The sequence below is a fragment of the Convolutriloba macropyga genome, chromosome 11 (genome assembly GCF_964194025.1).
Source record: "Convolutriloba macropyga chromosome 11, txConMacr16.3, whole genome shotgun sequence".
NCBI lineage: Eukaryota > Metazoa > Xenacoelomorpha > Acoela > Convolutidae > Convolutriloba > Convolutriloba macropyga.
The window spans coordinates 9,868,158-9,895,220 of record NC_134478.1 but is presented as its reverse complement, the minus strand read 5'-3'; the positions used below and the strand labels follow the sequence as shown (position 1 = coordinate 9,895,220).

Here is a 27,063-nt window from a genome sequence, read left to right as displayed (position 1 = left end):
CTTTAGCATTTTTGACAAATTAAATTTGATTCCATTTTAGGGGTCCCGCCCAACAGCTGAACAACAGCGTCCAGAACCAAAACCCAAACCGAAATCAAAACCAGCTTCAAAACAGATAATTAAAGGGAGCAATCGGAAGCCACCAGTACCAGCATCGAACCGAGAAACTGCCAAAAGTGCAGTGAAGGACAGCAGCGTTGCTTCAATTGCAGTTGGAGGCGATGAAATGACCACGGCGAGAACAGATCGGGAGAGACGGCCGGCTATTCTGTCGTCTGTAGGGACTACAGCAGCTGTCAAATTTAGTGACAGGGCAGTTCCTACTCAGCAACAATCTAGAACAGCCTCTCAAATGAGCAATAAGTCAAAGCCTTATGACCAATCAGGTATTTTTCTATAAACCGTGATTAAAAGTTGAAACGCAAGCATTTGTTTCAAAATAATTTACGCAGCTAGCGCAGCTGTTCTGTAAAAGTTATTTAAGCTTATGTTAAATCCTTCACTACGAAGGTCTGTTTTTTTAACCCAAAAAAAGTCGAGATCAGAATTTTCGTTTGTACATGTCGAGGAATGGCACTATGTTCTACCACTGGAGCGACAAACAAGAAAAAAATACGTTAATTCTCCAGATAAATACAAAATTACATTCAAATGGGGACGTAAGTAGTAACAAACCTATACACCCTAGGCCACTTTTTGGCACATTTTCCCCAAAAATGTTCGATCATGCGCGCGGATGAAAAGTTCTTGGCAATTATTCCCTGTATGTTAGGATTGTTGCCTGAAAATTTAATGGACTTACCATTTTGAACAGGACATGTTGGCTTGCCTCATTAATAAGGTATATAAACACACTGTGGAGAATACTGTCTGTAAACCCGGCAAATGCCTAAGGGCTTTAAATCCACTCTATATTTGTCATGAACACTTTTGCGTAGAAATCTGGGCTTCTAATGTGAATAAACTATATATTGGTATTGCGTAATCAGGGTTAATTCCTGCATACGCAACTTTGAAGCACACAAGTTTATAAGTTTATAAGGGATATTTAAACCCTGTGAAGAAGATTGTTTGTATACAAACGTTTGCAGGCTATAAATCCAGTGAAAACTTTTGCGCAGTAGCAGAAATCTGGGTGTCTAATGTGAATAATCTATGTATTGGTATTGCGTATGCAGTCTCACGTTGAAGATTTTGTTTTTTAACTACATGTGAAACGTCTGGGTAGGAAGCGTTCTACTTTCTGATAAAATTATTACCTAAGGGCTATTTTTAGAACACAAACTCAAACTCGAACTCGTCTGGCTCAGACTGTTAATAGATTTCCCTTTCATTTATTACACAATAAGCCATATGATTCAGACGTATTACATTTTGACGAAATTCGTATCCGAAAACAACAAGTTCGAACACGATAAAAGGAAGTAATTGATTCTTCAATAGAATTTATATAAAAAAGGAACAAAAAAGCATTCTGAAAGATAAAAATTTACTGAAACTTTGACCTCATCACTTGTTGTTTTGTCCAGCAAAGACCCATTGACAGGGAAGACAATCTTCGATTAGAAAGAACACAATTTGAGAGTAACTTCTACCCCCGCAATTTAAATCAGGTTAATTCATCATTTGAATGAAAAGAAATCATCGTTTGAAGTTGTACTGAGAGTGAAGTCCTTGAGGAGTAAGAAAAGTATAGAAACATATTGTTTTTAGTTTTGAAGGATCTATCAGAAAAACGAGTAGTATCAAGAAGAACAGTTGGGTGGAACAACATCTTGTCACTTTGGTTGCAGAGAATACAAAGACACAAAAGACGGAAAAAACCTTGTTTGAATTCCGAGCGCTTCAAAAACAAATCAGGAAGCAAAAAAGGAGAACATCTGGAAACCAGACGAACAGCATTTTGTTTGTCTATCATCAGAGCGCATCCCTAAGCAAGAGGAGTGGTTCAAAACAGAAAACGTGTGCAAAGTAAGTTAAAAAACTTCTTTTGTCTTCATGTAGCTCCTCCATCATTTCAACCTATATAACTCATCCACGGATCAAAACATGGTAGTCGGAAAACATCAATTTTGCTCACATAGTATACTTATGAGTCATCAAAGGTCAATTGTACATCATTTTTTTCCTCTTAATGTACAAGTCCTAGAGAAAAGTTTCTTAAGAAAAGGTTGTTCCATTAGTGAAAACTAAAACAAAACTACTTTAAAAAAACATCAATTTTGCTCACATAACATATATATGAGTCATCAAAAGTTAATTGTACATCATTTTTTTCCTTCTAATGTACAAGTCCCAGAGAAAAGTTTCTTAAGGAAAAATTGTTCCAATAGTAAAAACTAACTCAAAATTACTTTAAAAAACATCAATTTTGCTCACATAATATATGTATGAGTCATCAAAGGTCAATTGTACATCATTTTTTCCCTCTTAATGTACAAGTCTTAGAGAAAAATTTCTTAAGGAAAAGTTGTTCCAGTTGTAAAAACTAAAACAAAACTAATTTAAGAAACATCAATTTTGCTCACATAACATATATATGAGTCATCAAAGGTCAATTGTACATCATTTTTTCCCTCTTAATGTACAAGTCTTAGAGAAAAATTTCTTAAGGAAAAGTTGCTCCAGTTGTAAAAACTAAAACAAAAACTAATTTAAGAAACATCAATTTTGCTCACATAACTTATGTATGAGTCATCAAAGGTCAATTGTACATCATTTTTTTCCTCATAATGTACAAGTCCTAGAGAAAAACTTCTTAAGGAAAAGTTGTTCCAGTTGTAAAAACTAAAACAAAACTAATTTAAGAAACATCAATTTTGCTCACATAACATATATATGAGTCATCAAAGGTCAATTGTACATCATTTTTTTCCTCTTAATGTACAAGTCCTAGAGAAAAGTTTCTTAAGGAAAAGTTGTTCCATTAGTGAAAACTAACACAAATATACTTTAAAAAACATCAATTTTGCTCACATAACATATGTATGAGTCATCAAAGGTCAATTGTACATCATTTTTTCCCTCTTAATGTACAAGTCCTAGAGAAAAACTTCGTAAGGAAAAGTTGTTCCAGTTGTAAAAACTAAAACAAAACTAATTTAAGAAACATCAATTTTGCTCACATAACATATATATGAGTCATCAAAGGTCAATTGTACATCATTTTTTTCCTCTTAATGTACAAGTCCTAGAGAAAAGTTTCTTAAGGAAAAGTTGTTCCATTAGTGAAAACTAACACAAATATACTTTAAAAAACATCAATTTTGCTCACATAACATATGTATGAGTCATTAAAGGTCAATTGTACATCATTTTTTTCCTCTTAATGTACAATCCCAGAGAAAAGTTTCTTAAGGAAAAGTTGTTCCAATAGTAAAAACTAACACAAAACTACTTTAAAAAACATCAATTTTGCTCATAAAACATATGTATGAGTCATCAACTGTCATTTGTACATCATTTTTTTTCCTCTTAATGTACAAGTCCCAGAGAAAAGTTTCTTAAGGAAAAGTTGTTCAAATAGTAAAAACTAACACAAATATACTTTAAAAACATCACTTTTGCTCATAAAACATATGTATGAGTCATCAACGGTCATTTGTACATCACTATTTTCCTCTTAATGTACAAGTTCTAGAGAAAAATTTCTTAAGGAAAAGTTGTTCCATTAGTGAAAACTAAAACAAAACTAATTTAAGAAACATCACTTTTGCTCATAAAACATATATATGAGTCATCAAAGGTCAATTGTACATCATTTTTTCCTCCTTATGTACAAGTCCTAGAGAAAATTTTCGTACGGAAAAGTTGTTCCATTAGTGAAAACTAACATAAAACTACTTTGAAAAATGTCAGTTGCCCTCACATTACATATATATGAGTCATAAAAGGTCATTTGTACATCGTTTTTTTCCCATAAATGTACAAGTCCTAGAGAAAAATTTTGTGAAGAAAAGTTGTTCCGTTAGTGAAAATTAACACAAAAATTTTATAAAAAATAACAATTTTGCTAACATAATTGATATATGAGTCATCAAATGTAACTTGCACATTTTTTTTCCTCTTAATGTTCAAGTCATTGAGAAAAACTTCAACAATTTTTCAACAATTTCATAAAAGAGTCAACAAAGTTTATTTGTACCTCAGTTTGTTCCTCTTAATTTACAAATCTAGCGGAAACTTTGTTTTGTTGAGGTTGTTTCCTTAGTGAAAACTAGTAATAAAATACTAAAATTGTCAGTTTCGTCAATACAAAATATCTATTTTCTATTAGTCCCGTAAAGTTAATTATACGTCATTTTTTTCCTTTTAAATTACGAGTTCCAGAGAGAAAACTGTTTCGTAGCGAAAACTAAATTAATACTTGAAAAAGTATCACTTTTGTTTACATGAAGTATAAATAAGTCATCAAAGTCTGCTTGTGCATCGCCCCTCCTAAATTTACAACACCAGAACAAAAAAATTCTCATGTAAAAGTTGTATCTAAAGATAGCATAAAAAACCTAAAATTGTATCAATTTTGCTCATAAAAGGTAAATATGAGTATATGTGAAACAAAAGTCAAATAAGATCATTTCTTTCTTCTTAATGAACAAGTCTTGGAGAAAATCACAGGTAAAAAAAGTACGTTCATTTATGAAAAATAAAGCAGGATTTTTTAAAATGTTTTAGTTTGTGTCAAAAAAACATACAATGAGTCATCAAAGGTTTATTGTACATCGTTTTTTTCCCTCATAATGTACAAGTCGCAGTGAATAATTCATCAAACAAGAAACTCTTTCATTGGTAAAATTTAACAAAAACTTGCTTTACTTTGCATTAGTTATTTTCATATAACATAAGTACGAGTCAGCAAACGTTAATGATCATCATTTTATTCCACTTTAGGTACAAGTATCGGGGAAAGGTCTTTCATTAAAAGGTTTTTCGTAAATTAGAACTCATACAAAACTACTTGAAAATTTACGCAAACTAAAATGGGACTCAATTTTCCCTTCATAATACACAAATCTCTGAGAGAAACCTTCAGACACAAAATTTGTCAAGAAAATCTCGATCAATCAGCAAAAAAAACTAACAAAAAATACTCAAAAGAGTATCAGTTTTGTTCACGAAAACGTAAATGAGTCCTTAAAAGTCGTTTTTAAATCTTATTTCTCCCTCTTAATGTACCCAGAGATTAGATATTTAGAAAAAATAAAGACATAGATATTTAAAAAAAATGTCCTGGAGAAATAATTCCTGAGTAAAATTTGATTCATGCGGAAAAAATAACTCAAAATATTTTCAAAAAGTATGAACCTCGGTCATATAAACTATAAATGAGTCATTGCTAGTAAACAAAAGATCATTTATTATATTTCAATGTACAAGCAGTAGAGTGAAACTTATTCAATGACAATGAGTTTTCTGAAAAAAAAAATGTTCAAAAGAACATCTACTTTATGCACGTACATTACGTATGATTCCTCCAGGCTCAGAAATACACTATCTTAGATCACATAATGTACCATATTACAGCATTTTAGAAGAAATCAATTTCGTGCCCATTGCCAAGAAAGAAATGTTCGATTGTTTATGTTTTCCTATCTCTCAAGGTACATGTGTTATACCAAAAAACACTTGATGATAATTTCTTAAGGGTGAATCCCGAAGCCGAAACATTTAATGGCGCTTCAATGTCAAGCTCATACGCTATTTTTAATTAATCAAAATTTAATTAGTCCTCGCTTGAAAAGTCTTTGGTGATAATTTTACGTTAAAAAATTCTCCATTAAGATTTAACAAAAAAATTGATTGTACATGTAAAAACTCAATTTCTTTGTTATAGGCGTCGCACAGCAATTTTTTTGTTACAAAGATTTGTATCATGGATATTTACGTTGACAAGTTATACAAAACAAACATGAATAATTGACATAACTAAAATTGATAAATTGATTGAGCAATAGCTCTTTTATACTTCAATCCATAAGTTTAACGGAACAATACTTCAAGACAGACGCTTCAATGCTTAAGCTTTATCAATATTGTCTACAAGCGCTGATCCAAAGTATTCAAAGATCAGCAGTAATTATATTTTTTTGAAGAGTGAGAACTCAGGCCAAATTGTGTTAATTGTTACTATGTATGAGTTGTAATTATCCTATTTACGTTTTACTCAGTGTTAATTTTTTTTGTATAAGTAGCTAGAAGACATCAACATTTAAGAGTTTTTCATAAAACAAAGTTAGGAATTTTTTTCCAAATATGGTAGTCAAAAGATTTGTGGTTGACTGTGCAAACTGGTTTTTCGTAACATAATTTTAACGAGACAAAGTTACGCACTTGCAACTGAAATCATTATCTGTTTTTCTTTTTTTAAAAAACGAAGCAATCAACCATGCATGCACAGAAACCTACCAGAAAGAACTCTAAGTGCATGCAAGGTTGATTGCTTCGTTTTTCAAAAAAAAAAGGAAAACAGATAATGATTTTAGTTGCAAGTGCGTAACTTTGTCTCGTTAAAATTATGTTACGAAAAACCAGTTTGCACAGTCAACAACAAATCTTTTGACTACCATATTTGGAAAAAAATTCCTAACTTTGTTTTATGCAAAACTCTTAAATGTTGATGTCTTCTAGCTACTTATACAAAAAAAATTAACACTGAGTAAAACGTAAATAGGATAATTACAACTCATACATAGTAACAATTAACACAATTTGGTCTGAGTTCTCACTCTTCAAAAAATTATAATTACTGCTGATCTTTGAATACTTTGGATCAGCGCTTGTAGACAATATTGATAAACTTTAAGCATTGAAGCGTCTGTCTTGAAGTATTGTTCCGTTAACCTTATGGATTAAAGTATAAAAGAGCTATTGCTCAATCAATTTATCAATTTTAGTTATGTCAATTATTCATGTTTGTTTTGTATAACTTGTCAACGTAAATATCCATGATACAAATCTTTGTAACAAAAAAAATTGCTGTGCGACGCCTATAACAAAGAAATTGAGTTTTTACATGTACAATCAATTTTTTTTGTTAAATCTTAATGGAGAATTTTTTAACGTAAATTTATCACCGAAGACTTATCAAGCGAGGTCTAATTAAATTTTGATTAATTAAAAATAGCGTATGAGCTTGACATTGAAGCGCCATTAAATGTTTCGGCTTCGGGATTCACCCTTAAGAAATTATCATCAAGTATTTTTTGGTATAACACATGTACCTTGAGAGATAGGAAAATATAAACAATCGAACATTTCTTTCTTGGCAATGAGCACGAAATTGATTTCTTTTAAGCTTCCATTGACAAACTTACTTTCAAAACAACTCTCTAGTAAAAAAAATTTCAAAAAAAAATGCTGTAATATGGTACATTATGTGATCTAAGATAGTGTATTTCTGAGCCTGGAGGAATCATACGTAATGTACGTGCATAAAGTAGATGTTCCTTTGAACATTTTTTTTTCAGAAAACTCATTTTCATTGAATAAGTTTCACTCTACTGCTTGTACATTGAAATATAATAAATGATCTTTTGTTTACTAGTAATGACTCATTTATAGTTTATATGACCGAGGTTCATACTTTTTGAAAAGATTTTGAGTTATTTTTTCCGCATGAATCAAATTTTACTCAGGAATTATTTCTCCAGGACATTTTTTTAAATATCTATGTCTTTATTTTTTCTAAATATCTAATCTCTGGGTACATTAAGAGGGAGAAATATGATTTAAAAACGACTTTTAGGGACTCATTTACGTTTTCGTGAACAAAACTGATACTCTTTTGAGTATTTTTTGTTAGTTTTTTTTGCTGATTGATCGAGATTTTCTTGACAAATTTTGTCTCTGAAGGTTTCTCTCAGAGATTTGTGTATTATGAAGGGAAATTGAGTCTCATTTTAGTTTGCGTAAAGTTTCAAGTAGTTTTGTATGAGTTCTAATTTACGAAAAACCTTTTAATGAAAGACCTTTGCCCGATACTTGTACCTAAAGTGGAATAAAATGATGATCATTGACGTTTGCTGACTCGTACATATGTTATATGAAAATAACTTATACAAAGTAAAGCAAGTTTTTGTTAAATTTTGCCAATGAAAGAGTTTCTTGTTTGATGAATTATTCACTGCGACTTGTACATTATGAGGGAAAAAAACGATGTACAATAAACCTTTGATGACTCATTGTATGTTTTTTTGACACAAACTAAAACATTTTAAAAAATCCCGCTTTATTTTTCATAAATGAATGTACTTTTTTTACCTGTGATTTTCTCCAAGACTTGTTCTTTAAGAAGAAAGAAATGATTTTATTTGATTTTTATTTCACATATACTCATATTTACCTTTTATGAGCAAAATTGATACACTTTTAGGTTTTTTATGCTATCTTTAGATACAAAACAAATTTATAGAAGGAACTTTTCACTGCAACTAGTAAGCTAAGAGAAAGAGATGTACTTATGATGACTCTCACATAAATTTAGATGACACATGGTGACACATGAAACAACTTTTACATGAGAATTTTTTTGTTCTGGTGTTGTAAATTTAGGAGGGGCGATGCACAAGCAAACTTTGATGACTTATTTATACTTCATGTAAACAAAAGTGATACTTTTTCAAGTATTGTTTTAGTTTTCACTACGAAACAGTTTTCTCTCTGGAACTTGTAATTTAAAAAGGAAAAAAATGAGTATAATTAACTTTACGGGACTAATACAAAATAGATATTTTGTATTGACGAAACTGACAATTTTAGTATTTTATTACTAGTTTTCACTAAGGAAACAACCTCAACAAAACAAAGTTTCCGCTAGATTTGTAAATTAAGAGGAAAAAACTGAGGTACAAATAAACTTTGTTGACTCTTTTATGAAATTGTTGAAAAATTGTTGAAGTTTTTCTCAATGACTTGAACATTAAGAGGAAAAAAAATGTGCAAATTACATTTGATGACTTATATATCAATTATGTTAGCAAAATTGTTATTTTTTATAACATTTTTGTGTTAAATTTCACTAACGGAACAACTTTTCTTCACGAAATTTTTCTCTAGGACTTGTACATTTATGGGAAAAAAACGATGTACAAATGACTTTTTATGACTCATATATATGTAATGTGAGCGCAACTGACATTTTTCAAAGTAGTTTTATGTTAGTTTTCACTAATGGAACAACTTTTCCTCACGAAAATTTTCTCTAGGACTTGTACATTAAGAGGAAAAAAATGATGTACAATTGACCTTTGATGACTCAAACAAATGTTATGTGAGCAAAATTGATGTTTTTTAAAGTATATTTGTGTTAGTTTTCACTAATGGAACAACTTTTCCTTAAGAAACTTTTCTCTAGGACTTGTACATTAAGAGGGAAAAAATGATGTACAATTGACCTTTGATGACTCATATATATGTTATTTGAGCAAAATTGATGTTTCTTAAATTAGTTTTGTTTTAGTTTTTACAACTGGAGCAACTTTTCCTTAAGAAGTTTTTCTCTAGGACTTGTACATTAAGAGGAAAAAAATGATGTACAATTGACCTTTGATGACTCATACATAAGTTATGTGAGCAAAATTGATGTTTCTACAATTAGTTTTTGTTTTAGTTTTCACTAATGAAACTACTTTTCCTTAAGAAATTTTTCTCTAAGACTTGTACATTAAGAGGAAAAAAATGATGTACAATTGACCTTTGATGACTCATACATTTATTATGTGAGCAAAATTGATGTTTTTTAAAGTCATTTTGAGTTAGTTTTTACTATTGGAACAACTTTTCCCTAAGAAACTTTTCTCTGGGACTTGTACATTAAGAGGAAAAAAATGATGTGCAAATGACCGTTGATGACTCATACATATGTTTTATGAGCAAAATTGATGTTTTTTAAAGTAGTTTTGTGTTAGTTTTTACTATTGGAACAACTTTTCCTTAAGAAACTTTTCTCTGGGACTTGTACATTAAGAGGAAAAAAATGATGTACAATTGACCTTTGATGACTCATATATATGTTATATGAGCAAAATTGATGTTTCCTAAATTAGTTTTGTTTTAGTTTTTACAACTGGAACAACTTTTCCTTAAGAAGTTTTTCTAGGACTTGTACATTAAGAGGAAAAAAATGATGTACAATTGACCTTTGATGACTCATACATATGTTATGTGAGCAAAATTGATGTTTTTTAAAGTATATTTGTGTTAGTTTTCACTAATGGAACAACTTTTCCTTAAGAAACTTTTCTCTGGGACTTGTACATTAAGAGGAAAAAAATGATGTACAATTGACCTTTGATGACTCATATATATGTTATATGAGCAAAATTGATGTTTCCTAAATTAGTTTTGTTTTAGTTTTTACAACTGGAACAACTTTTCCTTAAGAAGTTTTTCTAGGACTTGTACATTAAGAGGAAAAAAAATGATGTACAATTGACCTTTGATGACTCATATATATGTTGTGAGCAAAATTGATGTTTTTTAAAGTAGTTTTGTGTTAGTTTTTACTATTGGAACAACTTTTCCTTAAGAAACTTTTCTCTGGGACTTGTACATTAAGAGGAAAAAAATGATGTACAATTGACCTTTGATGACTCATATATATGTTATATGAGCAAAATTGATGTTTCCTAAATTAGTTTTGTTTTAGTTTTTACAACTGGAACAACTTTTCCTTAAGAAGTTTTTCTAGGACTTGTACATTAGAAGGAAAAAAATGATGTACAATTGACTTTTGATTACTCATATATATGTTATGTGAGCAAAATTGATGTTTTTCAAAGTATATTTGTGTTAGTTTTCACTAATGGAACAACTTTTCCTTAAGAAACTTTTCTCTAGGATTTGTACATTAAGAGGAAAAAAAATGATGTACAATTGACCTTTGTTGACTCATATATATGTTGTGAGCAAAATTGATGTTTCTTAAATTAGTTTTGTTTTAGTTTTTACAACTGGAACAACTTTTCCTTAAGAAGTTTTTCTCTAGGACTTGTACATTAAGAGGAAAAAAATGATGTACAATTGACCTTTGATGACTCATACATATATTATGTGAGCAAAATTGATGTTTTTTAAAGTAATTTTGAGTGAGTTTTTACTATTGGAACAACTTTTCCTTGAGAAGCTTTTCTCTGGGACTTATACATTAGAAGGAAAAAAATGATGTACAATTGACTTTTGATGACTCATATATATGTTATGTGAGCAAAATTGATGTTTTTTAAAGTAGTTTTGTGTTAGTTTTCACTAATGGAACAACCTTTTCTTAAGAAACTTTTCTCTAGGACTTGTACATTAAGAGGAAAAAAATGATGTACAATTGACCTTTGATGACTCATATGTATACTATGTGAGCAAAATTGATGTTTTCCGACTACCATGTTTTGATCCGTGGATGAGTTATATAGGTTGAAATGATGGAGGAGCTACATGAAGACAAAAGAAGTTTTTAACTTACTTTGCACACGTTTTCTGTTTTGAAACACTCCTCTTGCTTAGGGATGCGCTCTGATGACAGGCAAACAAAATGCTGTTCATCTGGTTTCCAGATTTTCTCCTTTTTTTGCTTCCTGATTTGTTTTTGAAGCGCTCGGAATTCAAACAAGGTTTTTTCCGTCTTTTTTGTCTTTGTATTCTCTGCAACCAAAGTGACAAGATGTTGTTCCACCCAACTGTTCTTCTTGACACTACTCGTTATTCTGATAGATCCTTCAAAACTAAAAACAATATGTTTCTATACTTTTCTTACTCCTCAAGGACTTCACTCTCAGTACAACTTCAAACGATGATTTCTTTTCATTCAAATGATGAATTAACCTGATTTAAATTGCGGGGGTAGAAGTTACTCTCAACTTGTGTTCTTTCTAATCGAAGATTGTCTTCCCTGTCAATGGGTCTTTGCTGGACAAAACAACAAGTGATGAGGTCAAAGTTTCAGTAAATTTTTATCTTTCAGAATGCTTTTTTGTTCCTTTTTTATATAAATTCTATTGAAGAATCAATTACTTCCTTTTATCGTGTTCGAACTTGTTGTTTTCGGATACGAATTTTGTCAAAATGTAATACGTCTGAATCATATGGCTTATTGTGTAATAAATGAAAGGGAAGTCTATTAACAGTCTGAGCCAGACGAGTTCGAGTTTGAGTTTGTGTTCTAAAAATAGCCCTTAGGTAATAATTTCATCAGAAAGTAGAACGCTTCCTACCCAGACGTTTCACATGTAGTTAAAAAACAAAATCTTCAACGTGAGACTGCATACGCAATACCAATACATAGATTATTTACATTAGACACCCAGATTTCTGCTACTGCGCAAAAGTTTTCACTGGATTTATAGCCTGCAAACGTTTGTATACAAACAATCTTCTTCACAGGGTTTAAATATCCCTTATAAACTTATAAACTTGTGTGCTTCAAAGTTGCGTATGCAGGAATTAACCCTGATTACGCAATACCAATATATAGTTTATTCACATTAGAAGCCCAGATTTCTACGCAAAAGTGTTCATGACAAATATAGAGTGGATTTAAAGCCCTTAGGCATTTGCCGGGTTTACATACAGTATTCTCCACAGTGTGTTTATATACCTTATTAATGAGGCAAGCCAACATGTCCTGTTCAAAATGGTAAGTCCATTAAATTTTCAGGCAACAATCCTAACATACAGGGAATAATTGCCAAGAACTTTTCATCCGCGCGCATGATCGAACATGTTTGGGGAAAATGTGCCAAAAAGTGGTCTAGGGTGTATAGGTTTGTTACTACTGACGTATAATCTAAAAAGTTAACATAAATCAATGACAGACCTTGATGACAAATTCATGAGGATAAGATTTAACGAAATGAAAACAATTTAAGATATAAAATGATTGATAAGCAGTTTTTTGGAGGTGGGGGGGACTGGTTTTCACGCCGATCATTTCTCAAACGTCTGCTTGCGTTTCAACGTGAAGGTATAATTCGTAAATTGTTTTTTTTTAATCCAATAATTTATGTTTTTTAGATAAGTCAACTGCTCGGGGTTCTAACAAATTGGGGTCTTCCAAGTCTTTGTCAATGGCAACTTCAACTACCCCTGGGTAAGATTATCTGACTGTCATTCACTTGTGGGGAGAGAAAACTTTTCTGAAAAAAAACTGGCTGATGGTAAAAAGTGACATTGAATGTGAAAGTAATCTGTATAACTTTATGATGCTCTAGCCCCTACCAATAAACATTATGGCTCGACAATATGGTTTGCTGGATAATCACTGCAATTTACTGTTGATCTTGGATCGTTTCTCTCCCTATCACTGATTCTTGCGACATTAATATTATCAGGAACTTTCGAAACTATTATCTTTCGAAACTATTAACTTTACGCGTGATAGATTATGGCACCATAATTGATGTAAGTTGTAACTGACCGTCGGACTTCTAAATAATGGTTAAGTGATCTGCTTGAAGTCACTCAGAACTTCTGGCGCTTATCGATAACCGCGAAGCGGTTCGAGATATTAAGTCAGAATTTCGAAGTGACTTCTGCAGAGTCACTTAACCAGGCTTAAAACACGAAACGCGCACGTTTTAAAATTACGAAAGTCAACAGAAGTCAACTTCTGGCTAAGTAGCAACTTCTGGCATTTTAACTTCTGGCTCTGCAGACTTTCGGCATTTTAAAATGTGCACGTGAGTGTTTTAATTGTCAAAATATTATCTATGCAAAAACGAGCTTTTGGTTGTGTCGTACTTGGCAAGGAAAAGAGGAGGAGGCGGAGGGGAGGGGGGTTCCGGCAGTTCCATGATTTGATTATTAGAAGTGTCATCACGATGTCGCCCTTATAACCAATTAAGCAAGGATCTATTCTGTTTTGGCCCCCCAGCTTAGTGAGCACAAATTTTGTATGTCCCCCAGGCTCACGTGCTATTTTCTTACATAGTAACGTGCTATATAACAACATATAATTTGTAACTGGGGGTCATAAAAAACATTGGGGGGGGACAGAATAGATCCTTAAGCAATTATGTTTTTACTGTAGTGGCTGGGGGTATTTTGAGGCGTACCATTTCATGTTCGCAATATTTTTAGTTGACTGGCGTCCATTTATACATTTTACGGGTCTTTTCAGTTTGTGCCCCCCCCACAGTTCGTTATGCACCCCCAGTTACAGAGCACGTGCCATTACATAGTAAATAATTATGTAAAAATATGGCACGTGCGTCTGGGGGTGGCAAATAATATGCACACACTAAGCTGGGGGGGGGGGGGGGGGCACAAACGGAAAACATCCCATTTTACTTGGGTGATATCCTTTTTGGGATCATAGTGGGCGCATAATATGTGGGCGCAGCTTAGTGGGCGCATATTATTTGCACCCCCAGACGCACGAGCTATATTTTTACATAATGATGACACGTGTTCTGTAACTGGGGAGCGCATAACGTACTTGGGGGGCGGGGGGGGGCACAAACGGAAAAGATCCCTTTTTTGGTACTATGGGACGATTGGAAAAAGTCGTCATTATTGCTGAGAGGAATTTTTCCCTGAAAACAACGGGTCTTTCCCATTATAGCCCCCCCCCCCCCCCCAGCTTAGTGCTTAGTGGTCAGATAACCTATAGCACCTCCCCCCCCCCAATCATGGTAAATATACCATATTGAGGGCCTATATTTTCACGGGGGGCTATAATGGGAAAGACCCAAAACAACTTGTAAGTGCTAATTCTAAAATGCTAATTCTATAATAAAAAATATTAGTCAGTTTAAAAGTCTGCATCGTACGGGACTCGAACCCGTGTCTTGAGAATGGGAATCTCAAATGATACCCCTACACCAACGATGCGTTGATGAGGCGTCGACCCAATGCTTGGAGAAACAATTCTGGCTTTTCAATTATAATGGCAAAAGCGCAGCCTAGTCAAATTAAATTTCCAGTATATTTTTCATTTAGGACGAAGTTGTGAATACTTTTTGTCTCATTAGTCTCTATATTGCTTAAGAAGGACGTATAACAGTTCTAGGAAAATTGGCCGGCACGGGGTTTAGCCGGCAAGGAAAAAATGAGTAATTTAGCCAAGTTTTATCATAATTGTTCAAAAAAGTCTCATTGCTTGATAAATCAGTAGTTCGGTGGACCACATTATCTTTGGTGTGAGGTCGGGTGGCGCTCGACTCGGCTTCTCCGTGGCCGCAACCCCCCTAACGGGGGGAGGGGGAGGTTGCGACCACAGATAGATCTTCGTTACGCTAGTTGATTAAAAAACTACGGTATATTTGGCCGCTTACGAAATAGTGTTTTCAATTGGCCAATCACAGCTCTAGAATAAATTTTATCGCATTTTAATTTAATTGTCGACAAAATTTCTCATTTTTTGGTTGTCGGCAAACGCCCTGTCGGTCAATACGGCGGCCACCACGTATAATTATCGCATCTATTCTGTTTTGCCCCCACCCCCAGCTTAGTGGGCTTATATCTTTAACGCTCCCTGGCGCACGTGCTATTTTTTACATAGTAACGTGCTGTAAAACAACATATAATTTGTAACTGTGGGCGTTCAAAAATAATGGGGGGACAGAATAGATCGAATTTATCTCCATTACAACTTGTTTTCACATCTGATTGAAATTTCAATTGAAACAAGATTTAGCGATGATATATAATATGGTTATAGGTATAGGTCTACGACATATAAAATTTCTTAGATGAAATTTAGAGTTTTTGTATAAGCCTGTATTTTTACGGAAAATACCTTAGCATTCACTCCTATTTTTCCTCGTGCAATTATTGTTTTTTTTAAAAGAAATGCATATTTTGCATGCTAAAATCAAAGTTCAAGCCTGAAAACAGAACAAAACAATATTTTAAATCAGCTAGCTCGTATTTCAGTTGATATTATCGAAAAGTTTGCGCTTCGTTTGTGAGGTTTTTCAAGGACTTGTGCACTCCATTTTTGCTGTTTTTGAGCTAATTGTGAGTTAAAAATGAATTAGGTTGGTGTTGTTTTGGCGGTGTTGTTTTGTTGTTTAATTGAAATCAGTTCTGACTTCCGGATAACTTTCGATTTCCGTTTCTGATTTCGATTTCTCAGCCTTTAATCTATGATTGCGGGAATATGGGCATATCTTGATAAAAAAACCATCAATTCGCAACTCATCCTGGCGCCAATTCCAACATGACTGATACCTTTTCCTAATACTAGCCACAAATTTGTCAGGATAAAGGCAGAGCTGCAAAAAATTACCGAAAAAGCAGCTAAAACAGGGTCCAAAGGAAAAGTGCACTTCTAGACAGGGCAACACACCACCCAAAAAACGAACTCCAAGACCGAACCCGAAAGATAGCAGCCCCAAGGAGATATCATGGTTGAGCAAAACTACAAAAGAGGAGTGAGGTCGGGTGGCGCTCGACTCGGCCTCTCCGTGGCCGCAACCCCCCTAACGGGGGGAGGGGGAGGTTGCGAGCACAGATAGATCTTTGTTACGCTAGTTGATTAAAAAAACTACGGTATATTTGGCCGCTTACGAAATAGTGTTTTCAATTGGCCAATCACAGCTCTAGAATAAATTTTATCGCATTTTAATTTAATTGTCGACAAAATTTCTCATTTTTTGGTTGTCGGCAAACGCCCTGTCGGTCAATACGGCGGCCACCACGTATAACTTATCGCATCTATTCTGTTTTGCCCCCACCCCCAGCTTAGTGGGCTTATATCTTTAACCCTCCCTGGCGCACGTGCTATTTTTTACATAGTAACGTGCTGTAAAACAACATATAATTTGTAACTGTGGGCGTTAAAAAATAATGGGGGACAGAATAGATCGAATTTATCTCCATTACAACTTGTTTTCACATCTGATTGAAATTTCAATTGAAACAAGATTTAGCGATGATATATAATATGGTTATAGGTATAGGTCTACGACATATAAAATTTCTTAGATGAAATTTAGAGTTTTTGTATAAGCCTGTATTTTTACGGAAAATACCTTAGCATTCACTCCTATTTTTCCTCGTGCAATTATTGTTTTTTTAAAGAAATGCATATTTTGCATGTTAAAATCAAAGTTCAAGCCTGAAAACAGAACAAAACAATATTTTTAAATAAGCTAGCTCGTATTTCAGTTGATATTATCGAAAAGTTTGCGCTTCGTTTGTGAGGTTTTTCAAGGACTTGTGCACTCCATTTTTGCTGTTTTTGAGCTAATTGTGAGTTAAAAATGAATTAGGTTGGTGTTGTTTTGGCGGTGTTGTTTTGTTGTTTAATTGAAATCAGTTCTGACTTCCGGATAACTTTCGATTTCCGTTTCTGATTTCGATTTCTCAGCCTTTAATCTATGATTGCGGGAATATGGGCATATCTTGATAAAAAACCATCAATTCGCAACTCATCCTGGCGCCAATTCCAACATGACTGATACCTTTTCCTAATACTAGCCACAAATTTGTCAGGATAAAGGCAGAGCTGCCAAAAATAACCGAAAAAGCAGCTAAAACAGGGTGCAAAGGAAAAGTGCACTTCTAGACAGTGCAGCACACCACCCAAAAAACAAACTCCAAGACCAAACCCGAAAGATAGCAGCCCCAAGGAGATATCATGGTCGAGCAAAACTACAAAAGAGTGTGTCCCTAATGAATCTGGTTTAAAAAATCATTGCCATTGTGACAGAAGTGCCAGCAAAGTGCCAAACCAAGATTGTTACGCACTCAATTTTATAATCTTTATCTCGGTGTTTTGGAAATCAATATTCCGTTGTAATTAACTAGAATTATTGCCAATGTACAATGACTTATTATAGATGTTTCATAGTGCGATTTTTAGCGGATATAATTTGAATAAAATTAGCTAGTAATAGCTTTTTATCGATCGGTTCAGATGCTTGATATATCCACTAGTTGCCTTGTGTTTTATTAGCTTTCGGTACTCAATTTAACGCTATGTGAGCCTGTTTTAACTTAGTGGTTTTCATATAGATTTTCCTGTTCGATCTTTAAATATTTTAACGAAATTATTAAACAATATTCAATAAGATGTTTTGCAATTTTTAGCAAAGTTTCAAAAGACTGTTATCAACTGATTGTCAGGCTGGTTCTCCGGTGTTCAGTTGATCGTGGATCCCGCAGAGTTGTACCTCAAGTTGTATTGGTCCTTCGCAAATATTTACTGATCTTCAAGTTGGGCAATTTCGGGCTTTTGTACGTCTCTTGATGTTTGTTAAGTACATATACAATTTCCGTATTAGCACCTACTTTATCAGCATAATTACTTCCCCAAGCACATATTTTCTCATAAATTTATTTACCAATTATACAATTTCGTCGTTACGGAACTTAAAAAGTTAATTGTTGAGGCTTTTAAGTACGTAATATGTTTATCAGTAATCTGTCAATCTGCGGTTGTTTTTAGTAAACATAAACAAATAAGGGGCGTGATAAAGATTGAAATCTTTGTCACGCCCCTGTTGCGTCGCTAATTGTTAATTGTTCTAAAGATCAGTTGTTCTAAATTTGTATAAAGCCAAATTCTTCAAATGCAGTTGATTGGCTGTGACACTTTTTTGGTTTTCAACTCAAGACTCAAAAAAGCGCTAGCCTCTCGGATTATGATGGAGAATGGAGTACGTGATTTTTAATTTAATTTTTGTTCGTGGTTTGAAACTGATCATTGGAATTTAATTGGAATCAGCTATTGCAAAAAACTGTAGTGAAATTACTAAGGAAGAATTTATCATAGAAAATAATCAGGAAAAGTATAATGAGAAATTGTTAGAGCGATCTAACTGAAAAATTTAAACTAAAAAAGTGACTAAAAAGTTAAACAACAAGATTAACACATGTTAAAATCACCAATAGAAGATTACCCCGTTGAGGACAAGATAAGCAATAGCGGATGAGTGGTTTAAAAAATACTTTAGGATGCTTCAATTATTTAGCTTTTTTTCAAGTGGAGCAGATATTGCATTCGCGTGAACCGATATTTGTTATTTTGTAAATACTAGGGGAGAAAACACTCGGAAGTAGAAGAACGAGTTCTCAGATAATTGAAATTAAATTAAACTGCTTCTTACATGCCAATTGGGCAGCTAACCTAGACCATGGGAGATCACTTGGGGGTTTTAATTCAAATTTAACAGTAACTCAACTGCTGTAACTTGTTCTACAAATGATTAAGCATGCGAATATGTGTTGCTCCATTAACGTGCAGAAGCCGAAATGGTTCGCAAAGAATCTTGCGCTCAAATCAATTGTTGATTGATGCCTCTTCTGAACACTAGTTTTGTCTCAGATATTTTTCACCATTCAGTTGTAGGAAAAATCTATCACAGATTTCTATTTTGTATAAAAGATTTTCAATTTTTTTCTCATTGGTTCGTTTGGTTTTGTTTGTTGATAAAAGAAACAATTAACTATTTAGACTGTTTGCCCTTCTCCAATTTAACAAAAAAAAAGATAACTAAAGAAGAACTTTGTGTAAAAGCAGAGGTGAAATGTTGTTTTCTGCGGTAGACATTATACTCAACTACATGTGAATGATACGCCTGAAGTTTTAATAATGACTTCTCTGTTGTCCAGTTAATTAGTACTTTTGATTCCAATGGACTTTTGTTCACGAAAATTGCATTGATGTGTTCTTTTTCTGACTTCAACGAATTTTATCAGTTTATGCAGCTGTTGTTGTTCGTGTGGGCTATTTGTCGGAATTCATCTGGTTTTTTTAGTTTTTGAAAATTTCAGCTTTTTTGTCATTTTTGATGAAATGCAATTTTCACTCCAGAATCGTTTTCTATTTTTTACAAGGTAACAACAAATAGGTATTCTTGTTTTTTTTTAAAACTGAATTTAGTGCTTATGAGTTTTTCTAATATTATATTTCAATCTCGCCTAATGAGAGGGGGTTATTTATTAATCAATTTTTTTTACCTGATTGAACAATTCTTTGACATGATAAAACTGATCATTATGCCCAGCTTTGATAAAACTAAATATGACGAGAAACCAATCATGAATTCAATTTTATCCCTAACAAGAGAAGTGTACTGAGAACTTCTCCAAAGCAACTTCTGGTTTCATTCGGATAATCTTAAAAAAACTCTTTCTCTGGAAATAAATAGTTTTTTTTGGCAAGCTTGGGAGGTATATTGGAATATTCACTGCTACGCACTGACTCACACGAACCGTCTTGTTTGTTTTTTTTTTTAGTTTGAAGAACTCTTCAATGAGTGGTGTGAAAAGTAGCATGAAAGAGAGTGACTTCAGTTTGAGAGAGGAAGGACTGTCCAGGCACACAGGTACTGCCCATCAGAGGGGTCAAGACGGACACGAAACTGAAGATGGTGACCCTGGTATGGTTATTTATACTGTCATTTTGTTGCTGTAATCCACTTTTATCTGCTAATCGTAAAAATTATTTTTCGATATCAATTCCTTGGTGTCGAAATTGCCCAGCCTCGATTTAACTTCAAGTGGTAATTAGGAGACTTTTCTTAGAAATTTCCCTTTAAGATCTAACATTTTGTTTTTTCGGGGGGTCGTCTTTGTAAATATGTTATATTTTGACATCAAAAGTTGTCCAAATGGACAATAAAAGAAATTATTCGGAAATAATTTTGAATTTCTCTTCGTGAAGGCATACCATACGCTGAAATGGTCTAAAAAACCACTAAAAACTAAAAAAGTTATTTTTTTGCCATTGAAACGGTTAGAATATAAAATGAAGGCTGAGCTGAAAGAACAGAATATCAGCAACATTGGAACTTCTTTAAGTTTTCAGTCTATTAAAAAGTGAACAACTTAATACGGCTTTGGTCCACGACATGCCTTATACGTTGAGTGTACACCCTAAATAAAATTAACGTAGTTTTACCTTCAAAAACGTTAATAAAACCTTCAGTGTGACCAACCTAGGATGCGGTTAGAACAGGTCTCTTTCAATGAATAAAATCGGTCTTCTTATCTGTTGATGCAGACGGCGAACACGAGGGTATTGGCAATAACGTCACAGCAGGTGACGTAGATGAGAATGACATCATAAGAGACGAAGACGTGGAGTGGAAAGGAGAGAGGACTGTTGATGAGATCATTGCTGACCTCCGCAAAAATCAAGAACTCCACAAACAGCTGCAGAAAAAGTCAAAGTAGGCGATTTCTCGATCTTAGAAATAAATCTCTATGGGCCGCTAAACAAAGTGGAATGAAGCCCAGAGTTGCGACATGATGATGTATGTCATCACAATTCTTTTCAATTTTGCCCATTTTTAAAGCTAATTTGGCCAAATTTCGTGTGGTCGTGTCATAGGGCTGTGGGTAAGACACAAAATAACAGTTTTCTGACTTCTCCGACTTTTTGCAATTTTACTGTCAAATTGTTTAGTCAAATTGAGTTAAATTTCTTTCTTAAAATATTTCAGACCCAACGTTAGTGAACCATTTTTATCATAAAAGTTATTATAAAAATATACTCATAGAGAGGGGGCCAACTTATTGATTTGGTAGATAAATGCAAAACAAAATTTTTAAATAAATTTAAACCCCCCAATTGCTTGATCTTTTTAATAATTTCACCAAAATCATATCACTGATTAAGGTTGTCGCAATCTATCTAAGTCATTGAAAGTTGAAGAAATAAAAAAAAACCTCAAAAACAACTTTTTAACTAATTGGTTCAACCCTCATGAAATGGGATTTAGGAACTTTATTCCAGTAGCCTGGCTTCGGTTTTTCGCCATGTCAGTGGTGGCCGATTATTTCTTTACTATACAAAATTGTACCATAGAAAAGCCCTTGAAACAGCTTTACCTATTTTTTTATCAGATATGCAAGTTTAAATTTTTGACAATGATGACTTTCCTTTAATATAAAGCAGTTCTAGTGTTTTTATTGGTTTTGATTAAAGAAAAATTGAGGCTCTTGAATTTCAAAAAACTTCCTTTTCACGATTTCATCCTTTAATTCCGCTTCCGTACATATAAATCCACACCTGTAAAATGTTGATTAAATCACACGGAATAGATGTCAAAAGAAAAACAAAAATTAATTATTAAAAGTGGCCCAAATGACACAGAAGATCAGCACTAATTCAAATAATGTTGGGGTGGGAAATAACAAAAACTATTAAAATCCCTGTTAAAAACTATCACTTTTTCTCCTTAAAGAATTTAAATATTCAATGAACTGTCGCTGTGAGGTGTTTATAATCACAAAGACAAAGTATATAAAGTTGCAATTCCTTGAAGCGGAGACTTTGTTTTAATTTTTTGTCAAACAGGGTAAATTGAGTTCCCCAAAAACGACTCGGATTGTATTTTTGTAAGTTCAGAGAGAAAAACGCTGTCATGAGGCTTATTCACCGCAGTTGTCACTTTCTCGGCTTTTGAATAGAATCAACTTTAGACTGTCCCATATCGTTGAAATAAGCGAACGTTCCGAAACGTCAAAAACGGGCAATTGGGCATCAAAGTGGTCATTTGAAAGCCAACGGTTTTTCCATTAAGCTGCTATTCATCAATTTTTTCTACCTGTTTTAAATTTGAACTTTGACTTTTGAAATCTGTCCAGTGGCTTTTGAAACGTTGGCTTATTTCAACTTTATTGGAATATTTTATTGGAACACGCTATATTTTAGGTGGTTTTGCACAACCATGTCTTAGAACAATTTTTTGGCAACAAAGAAATTACCAACATAATGTGTTAATTGCATCTTTGCTCATGAAACATTTGTTCTGCTCAATTGGCTAAAACTCTTGGACTGTTTGGAATTTTTTTTAAAAAAAACACAATTTTTAGCTGACGTCAATGCATGCATTAGAAGTTAATCTTTTGAAAGTCAAAATGTTTCGTCAATCTATTTTGAAATCATTGAAAGATCAAGTGATAAATGAATTAAACTGAAGTGGCAAAAGATTCTATTTCTTTTTTTGACAAACCTCGAACAATCATTTGGACAGCACATGGAGCTTGAATTAATTATTATTTTGTTCAACCCATTTTTGTGTTTTAATGAAGAGTATATTCATGTAAATATCTGGAAATCTTGTTCAAAAATTCGCTTTCAAGTTTTACTAATTTTTTTTAGCATATTATATGCTTGAATAAGATGTGCGAACGCACAATACTCAGTGCAAGAATTTAAGCATTCAATAATCTGTCGCTGTGAAGTGTTTTAATCACAAAGACAAAGTATATAAATATCATGAACTCTTGTTCAAATTAACTGCTTTGAATTTTTAATAATTTCCTTAGCATAATAATTGTTTGAATAAGATTTTTGAACTCACAATACCAATCCTACTAAAAAAAATAAAAATGTGCTTGGTTTTCTTGCTGAAAATGCTTAAATATAAGATCTAATTTGCTTTCTATTAATTATGTGCTATTTATATGAAATCCGATTCTATTATTTTCTTGTAAACAATACTGGATATTTTGGCTAACTTATGTTGGGTTTATAACTCAAAATGATTGAGCAGTAGCCCAAAAAACTATTGTGACTGTGATCTGTAAACAGTATTATTTGAACTTCCTGGGGTAGTCGAGAAAACTTAAAAATGTAGGACCCAAAAAACATTTTTGTTGGCGATAAAAAAAATATATTGCTCTAGCTTGTGAACAATCTGCCCTTGTCAGTAGTTTTAAAAAATTGTTGGCGATGTTTTAGACTGATATATATATATAAATATATATATATATATATATATATATGTATATATATATATATATGCATATATATATATATATATATATATTATATATATATATAATATATATATATATATATATATATATATATATATAAGTATATATATATATATATATATATATATATATATATATAATATATATATAATATATATATATATATGTATATATAATAATTGTTTAGTCAAATTGAGTTCAATTTCTTTCTTAAAATATTTCAGACCCAACGCTAGTGAACCATTTTCTATCATAAAAATTATTTTAAAAAATATACTCATAGAGAATTTTTGGGGCCAAACTTTTTGATTTCGTAGATAAACGCAAAAACAAAATATTTAAGTAAAATTAAACCCCCCAATTGTTTGATCATTTTAATAATTCCAACAAAATCAAGCATATCACTGGTTAAGGCTGTCGCAACCTATCAAAGTCATTGAAGTTGAAGAAATAAAAAAACCTCAAAACAACTTTTTAACTAATTGGTTCAACCCTCATGAAATGGGGTTGAGGAATTTTATTCCAGTTATCTGGCTTCGGTTTTTCGCCATGTCAGTGGTGGTCGATTATTTCTTTACAATACAAAATTGTACCATAGAAAAGCCCTTGAAACAGCTCTACCTATTTTTTATCAGATATGCAAGTTTAAAATTTTTGACAGTGATAACTTTCGCTTAATATAAAGCAGTTCTATTGATGTTTTTAATGGTTTTTGATTAACGAAAAAATGAGACTTTTGAGTTCAAAAGCTTCCTTTTCACCATTTCATTCTTCAATTGCGCTTCCGTACGTGTAAATCCACACATATAAAATGTTGATTAAATCCACGGAATAGATGTCAAATGAAAAACAAAAATTAATTATCAAAAGTGGCCCAAATGACACAGAAGATCAGCACTAATTCAAATAATTTTGGGGTGGGAAATAACAAAAACTATTAAAATCCCTGTTAAAAATTATCACTTTTTCTCCGTAAAGAATTTAAACATTCAATGATCTGTCGCTGTGAGGTGTTTAATCACAAAGACAAAGTGTATAACGTTGCAATTCCTTGAAGCGGCGACTTTGTTTTAATTTTTTGTCAAACAGGGTAATTTGAGTTCCCCCAAAAACGAATCGGATTGTATTTTTGTAAATTCAGAGAGAAAAATTCTGTCATAAGGCTTATTCACCGCAGTTGTCACTTTCTCTGCTTTTGAATAGAGTCAACTTTAGACTGTCCCATATCGTTGAAATAAGCGAACGTTCCGAAACTTCAAAAACAGCAATTGAGCATCAAAGTGGTCATTTGAAAGCCAACGTTTTTTCCATTAGGCTGCTATTCATCAATTGTTTCTACCTGTTTTAAATTTGAACTTTGAAATTTGAAATCTGTCCAGCGGCTTTTGAAACGTTGGCTTATTTCAACTTTATTGGAACACGCTATATTTTAGGTGGTTTTGCACAACCATGTCTTAGAACAATTTTTTGGCAACAAAGAAATTACCAACATAATGTGTTAGTTGCATCTTTGCTCATGGAACATTTTTTCTGCTCCATTGTTTAAAGCTCTTGGACTGTTTGGACTTTTTATAAAATCACAATTTTTTTAGCTGACGTCAATGCATGCATTAGAAATTAATCTTTTGAAAGTCAAAATGTTTCGTCAATCTATTTTGAAATCATTGAAAGATCAAGTGATAAATGAATTAAACTGAAGTGGCAAAAGATTCTATTTCTTTTTTTTGACAAACCTCGAACAATCATTTGACAGCACATGGAGCTTGAATTAATTATTATTTTGTTCAACCCATTTTTGTGTTTTAATGAAGAGTATATTCATGTAAATATCTGGAAATCTTGTTCAAAAAATTCGCTTTCAAGTTTTACTAATTTTTTTAGCATATTAAAATGCTTGAATAAGATGTGCGAACGCACAATACTCAGTGCAAGAATTTAAGCATTCAATAATCTGTCGCTGTGAAGTGTTTTAATCGCAAAGACAAAGTATATAAATATCATGAACTCTTGTTCAAATTAACTGCTTTGAATTTTTAATAATTTCCTTAGCATAATAATTGTTTGAATAAGATTTTTGAACTCACAATACCAATCCTACTAAAAAAATAAAAATGTGCTTGGTTTTTCTTGCTGAAAATGCTTAAATATAAGATGTATTTTGCTTTCTATTAATTTATGTGCTATTTATATGAGATCCCATTCTATTATTTTCTTGTAAACAATACTGGATATTTTGGCTAACTTATGTTGGGTTTATAACTCAAAATGATTGAGCAGTAGCCCAAAAAACTATTGTGACTGTGATCTGTAAACAGTATTATTTGAACTGCCTGGGGTAGTCGAGAAAACTTAAAAAATGTAGGGCCCAAAAAACATTTTTGTTGGCGATAAAAAAAATATATTGCTCTAGCTTGTGAACAATCTGCCCTTGTCAGTAGTTTTAAAAAATTGTTGGCGATGTTTTTGGCTGATATATATATATATATATATATATATATATATATGTATGTATATATATATATATATATATATATATATATTATATATATATATATATATATTGTTTGATCGTTTAATAATTCCACCAAAATCAAGCATATCACTGGCTAAGGCTGTCGCAACCTATCGAAGTCATTGAAAGTTGAAGAAGTAAAAAAACCTCAAAAACAACTTTTTAACTAATTGGTTCAACCCTCATGAAATGGGATTGGGGAATTTTATTCCAGTAGCCTGGCTTCGGTTTTTCGCCATGTCAGTGGTGGCCGATTATTTCTTTACAACACAAAATTGTACCATAGAAAAGCCCTTGAAACAGCTCTACCTATTTTTTATCAGATATGCAAGTTTAAATTTTTGACAATGATGACTTTCGCTTAACATAAAGAAGTTCTACTGATGTTTTGATTAACGAAAAAATGAGACTTTTGAGTTTCAAAAGCTTCCTTTTCACCATTTCATTCTTCAATTGCGCTTCCGTACATGTAAATCCACACATGTAAAATGTTGATTAAATCCACGGAATCGATGTCAAACGAAAAACAAAAATTAATTATTAAAAGTGGCCCAAATGACACAGAAGATCAGCACTAATTCAAATAATGTTGGGGTGGGAAATAACAAAAACTATTAAAATCCCCTGTTAAAAACTATCACTTTTTCTCCTTAAAGAATTTAAACATTCAATGATCTGTCGCTGTGAGGTGTTTATAATCACAAAGACAAAGTGTATAACGTTGCAAATCCTTGAAGCGGAGACTTTGTTTTAATTTTTTATCAAACAGGGTAATTTAAGTTCCCCCCAAAACGACTCGGATTGTATTTTTGTAAATTCAGAGAGAAAAGTTCTGTCATGAGGCTTATTGACCGCAGTTGTCCACTTTCTCGGCTTTTGAATAG

The 27,063-nt window shown here is 32.6% G+C and overlaps 1 protein-coding gene and 1 non-coding gene across 3 annotated transcripts in view; one reads left to right on the top strand and one right to left on the bottom strand.

Annotated features, from left to right (window-relative positions):
- LOC142349944 (uncharacterized) overlaps positions 1-27,063 on the top strand; it is a 155,679-nt gene that overhangs the window by 18,759 nt on the left and 109,857 nt on the right. For both annotated transcript variants that reach the window (XM_075401803.1, XM_075401802.1), the window contains exons 6-9: positions 41-386; positions 13,003-13,078; positions 20,176-20,318; positions 20,942-21,110. In XM_075401803.1, the coding sequence (XP_075257918.1) occupies positions 41-386; positions 13,003-13,078; positions 20,176-20,318; positions 20,942-21,110 (734 nt within the window). The remainder of the gene's footprint in view (positions 1-40; positions 387-13,002; positions 13,079-20,175; positions 20,319-20,941; positions 21,111-27,063) is intronic.
- Trnag-ccc (transfer RNA glycine (anticodon CCC)) lies at positions 14,750-14,820 on the bottom strand. The gene has a single exon. It is a non-coding gene; the product is annotated as a tRNA-Gly (tRNA).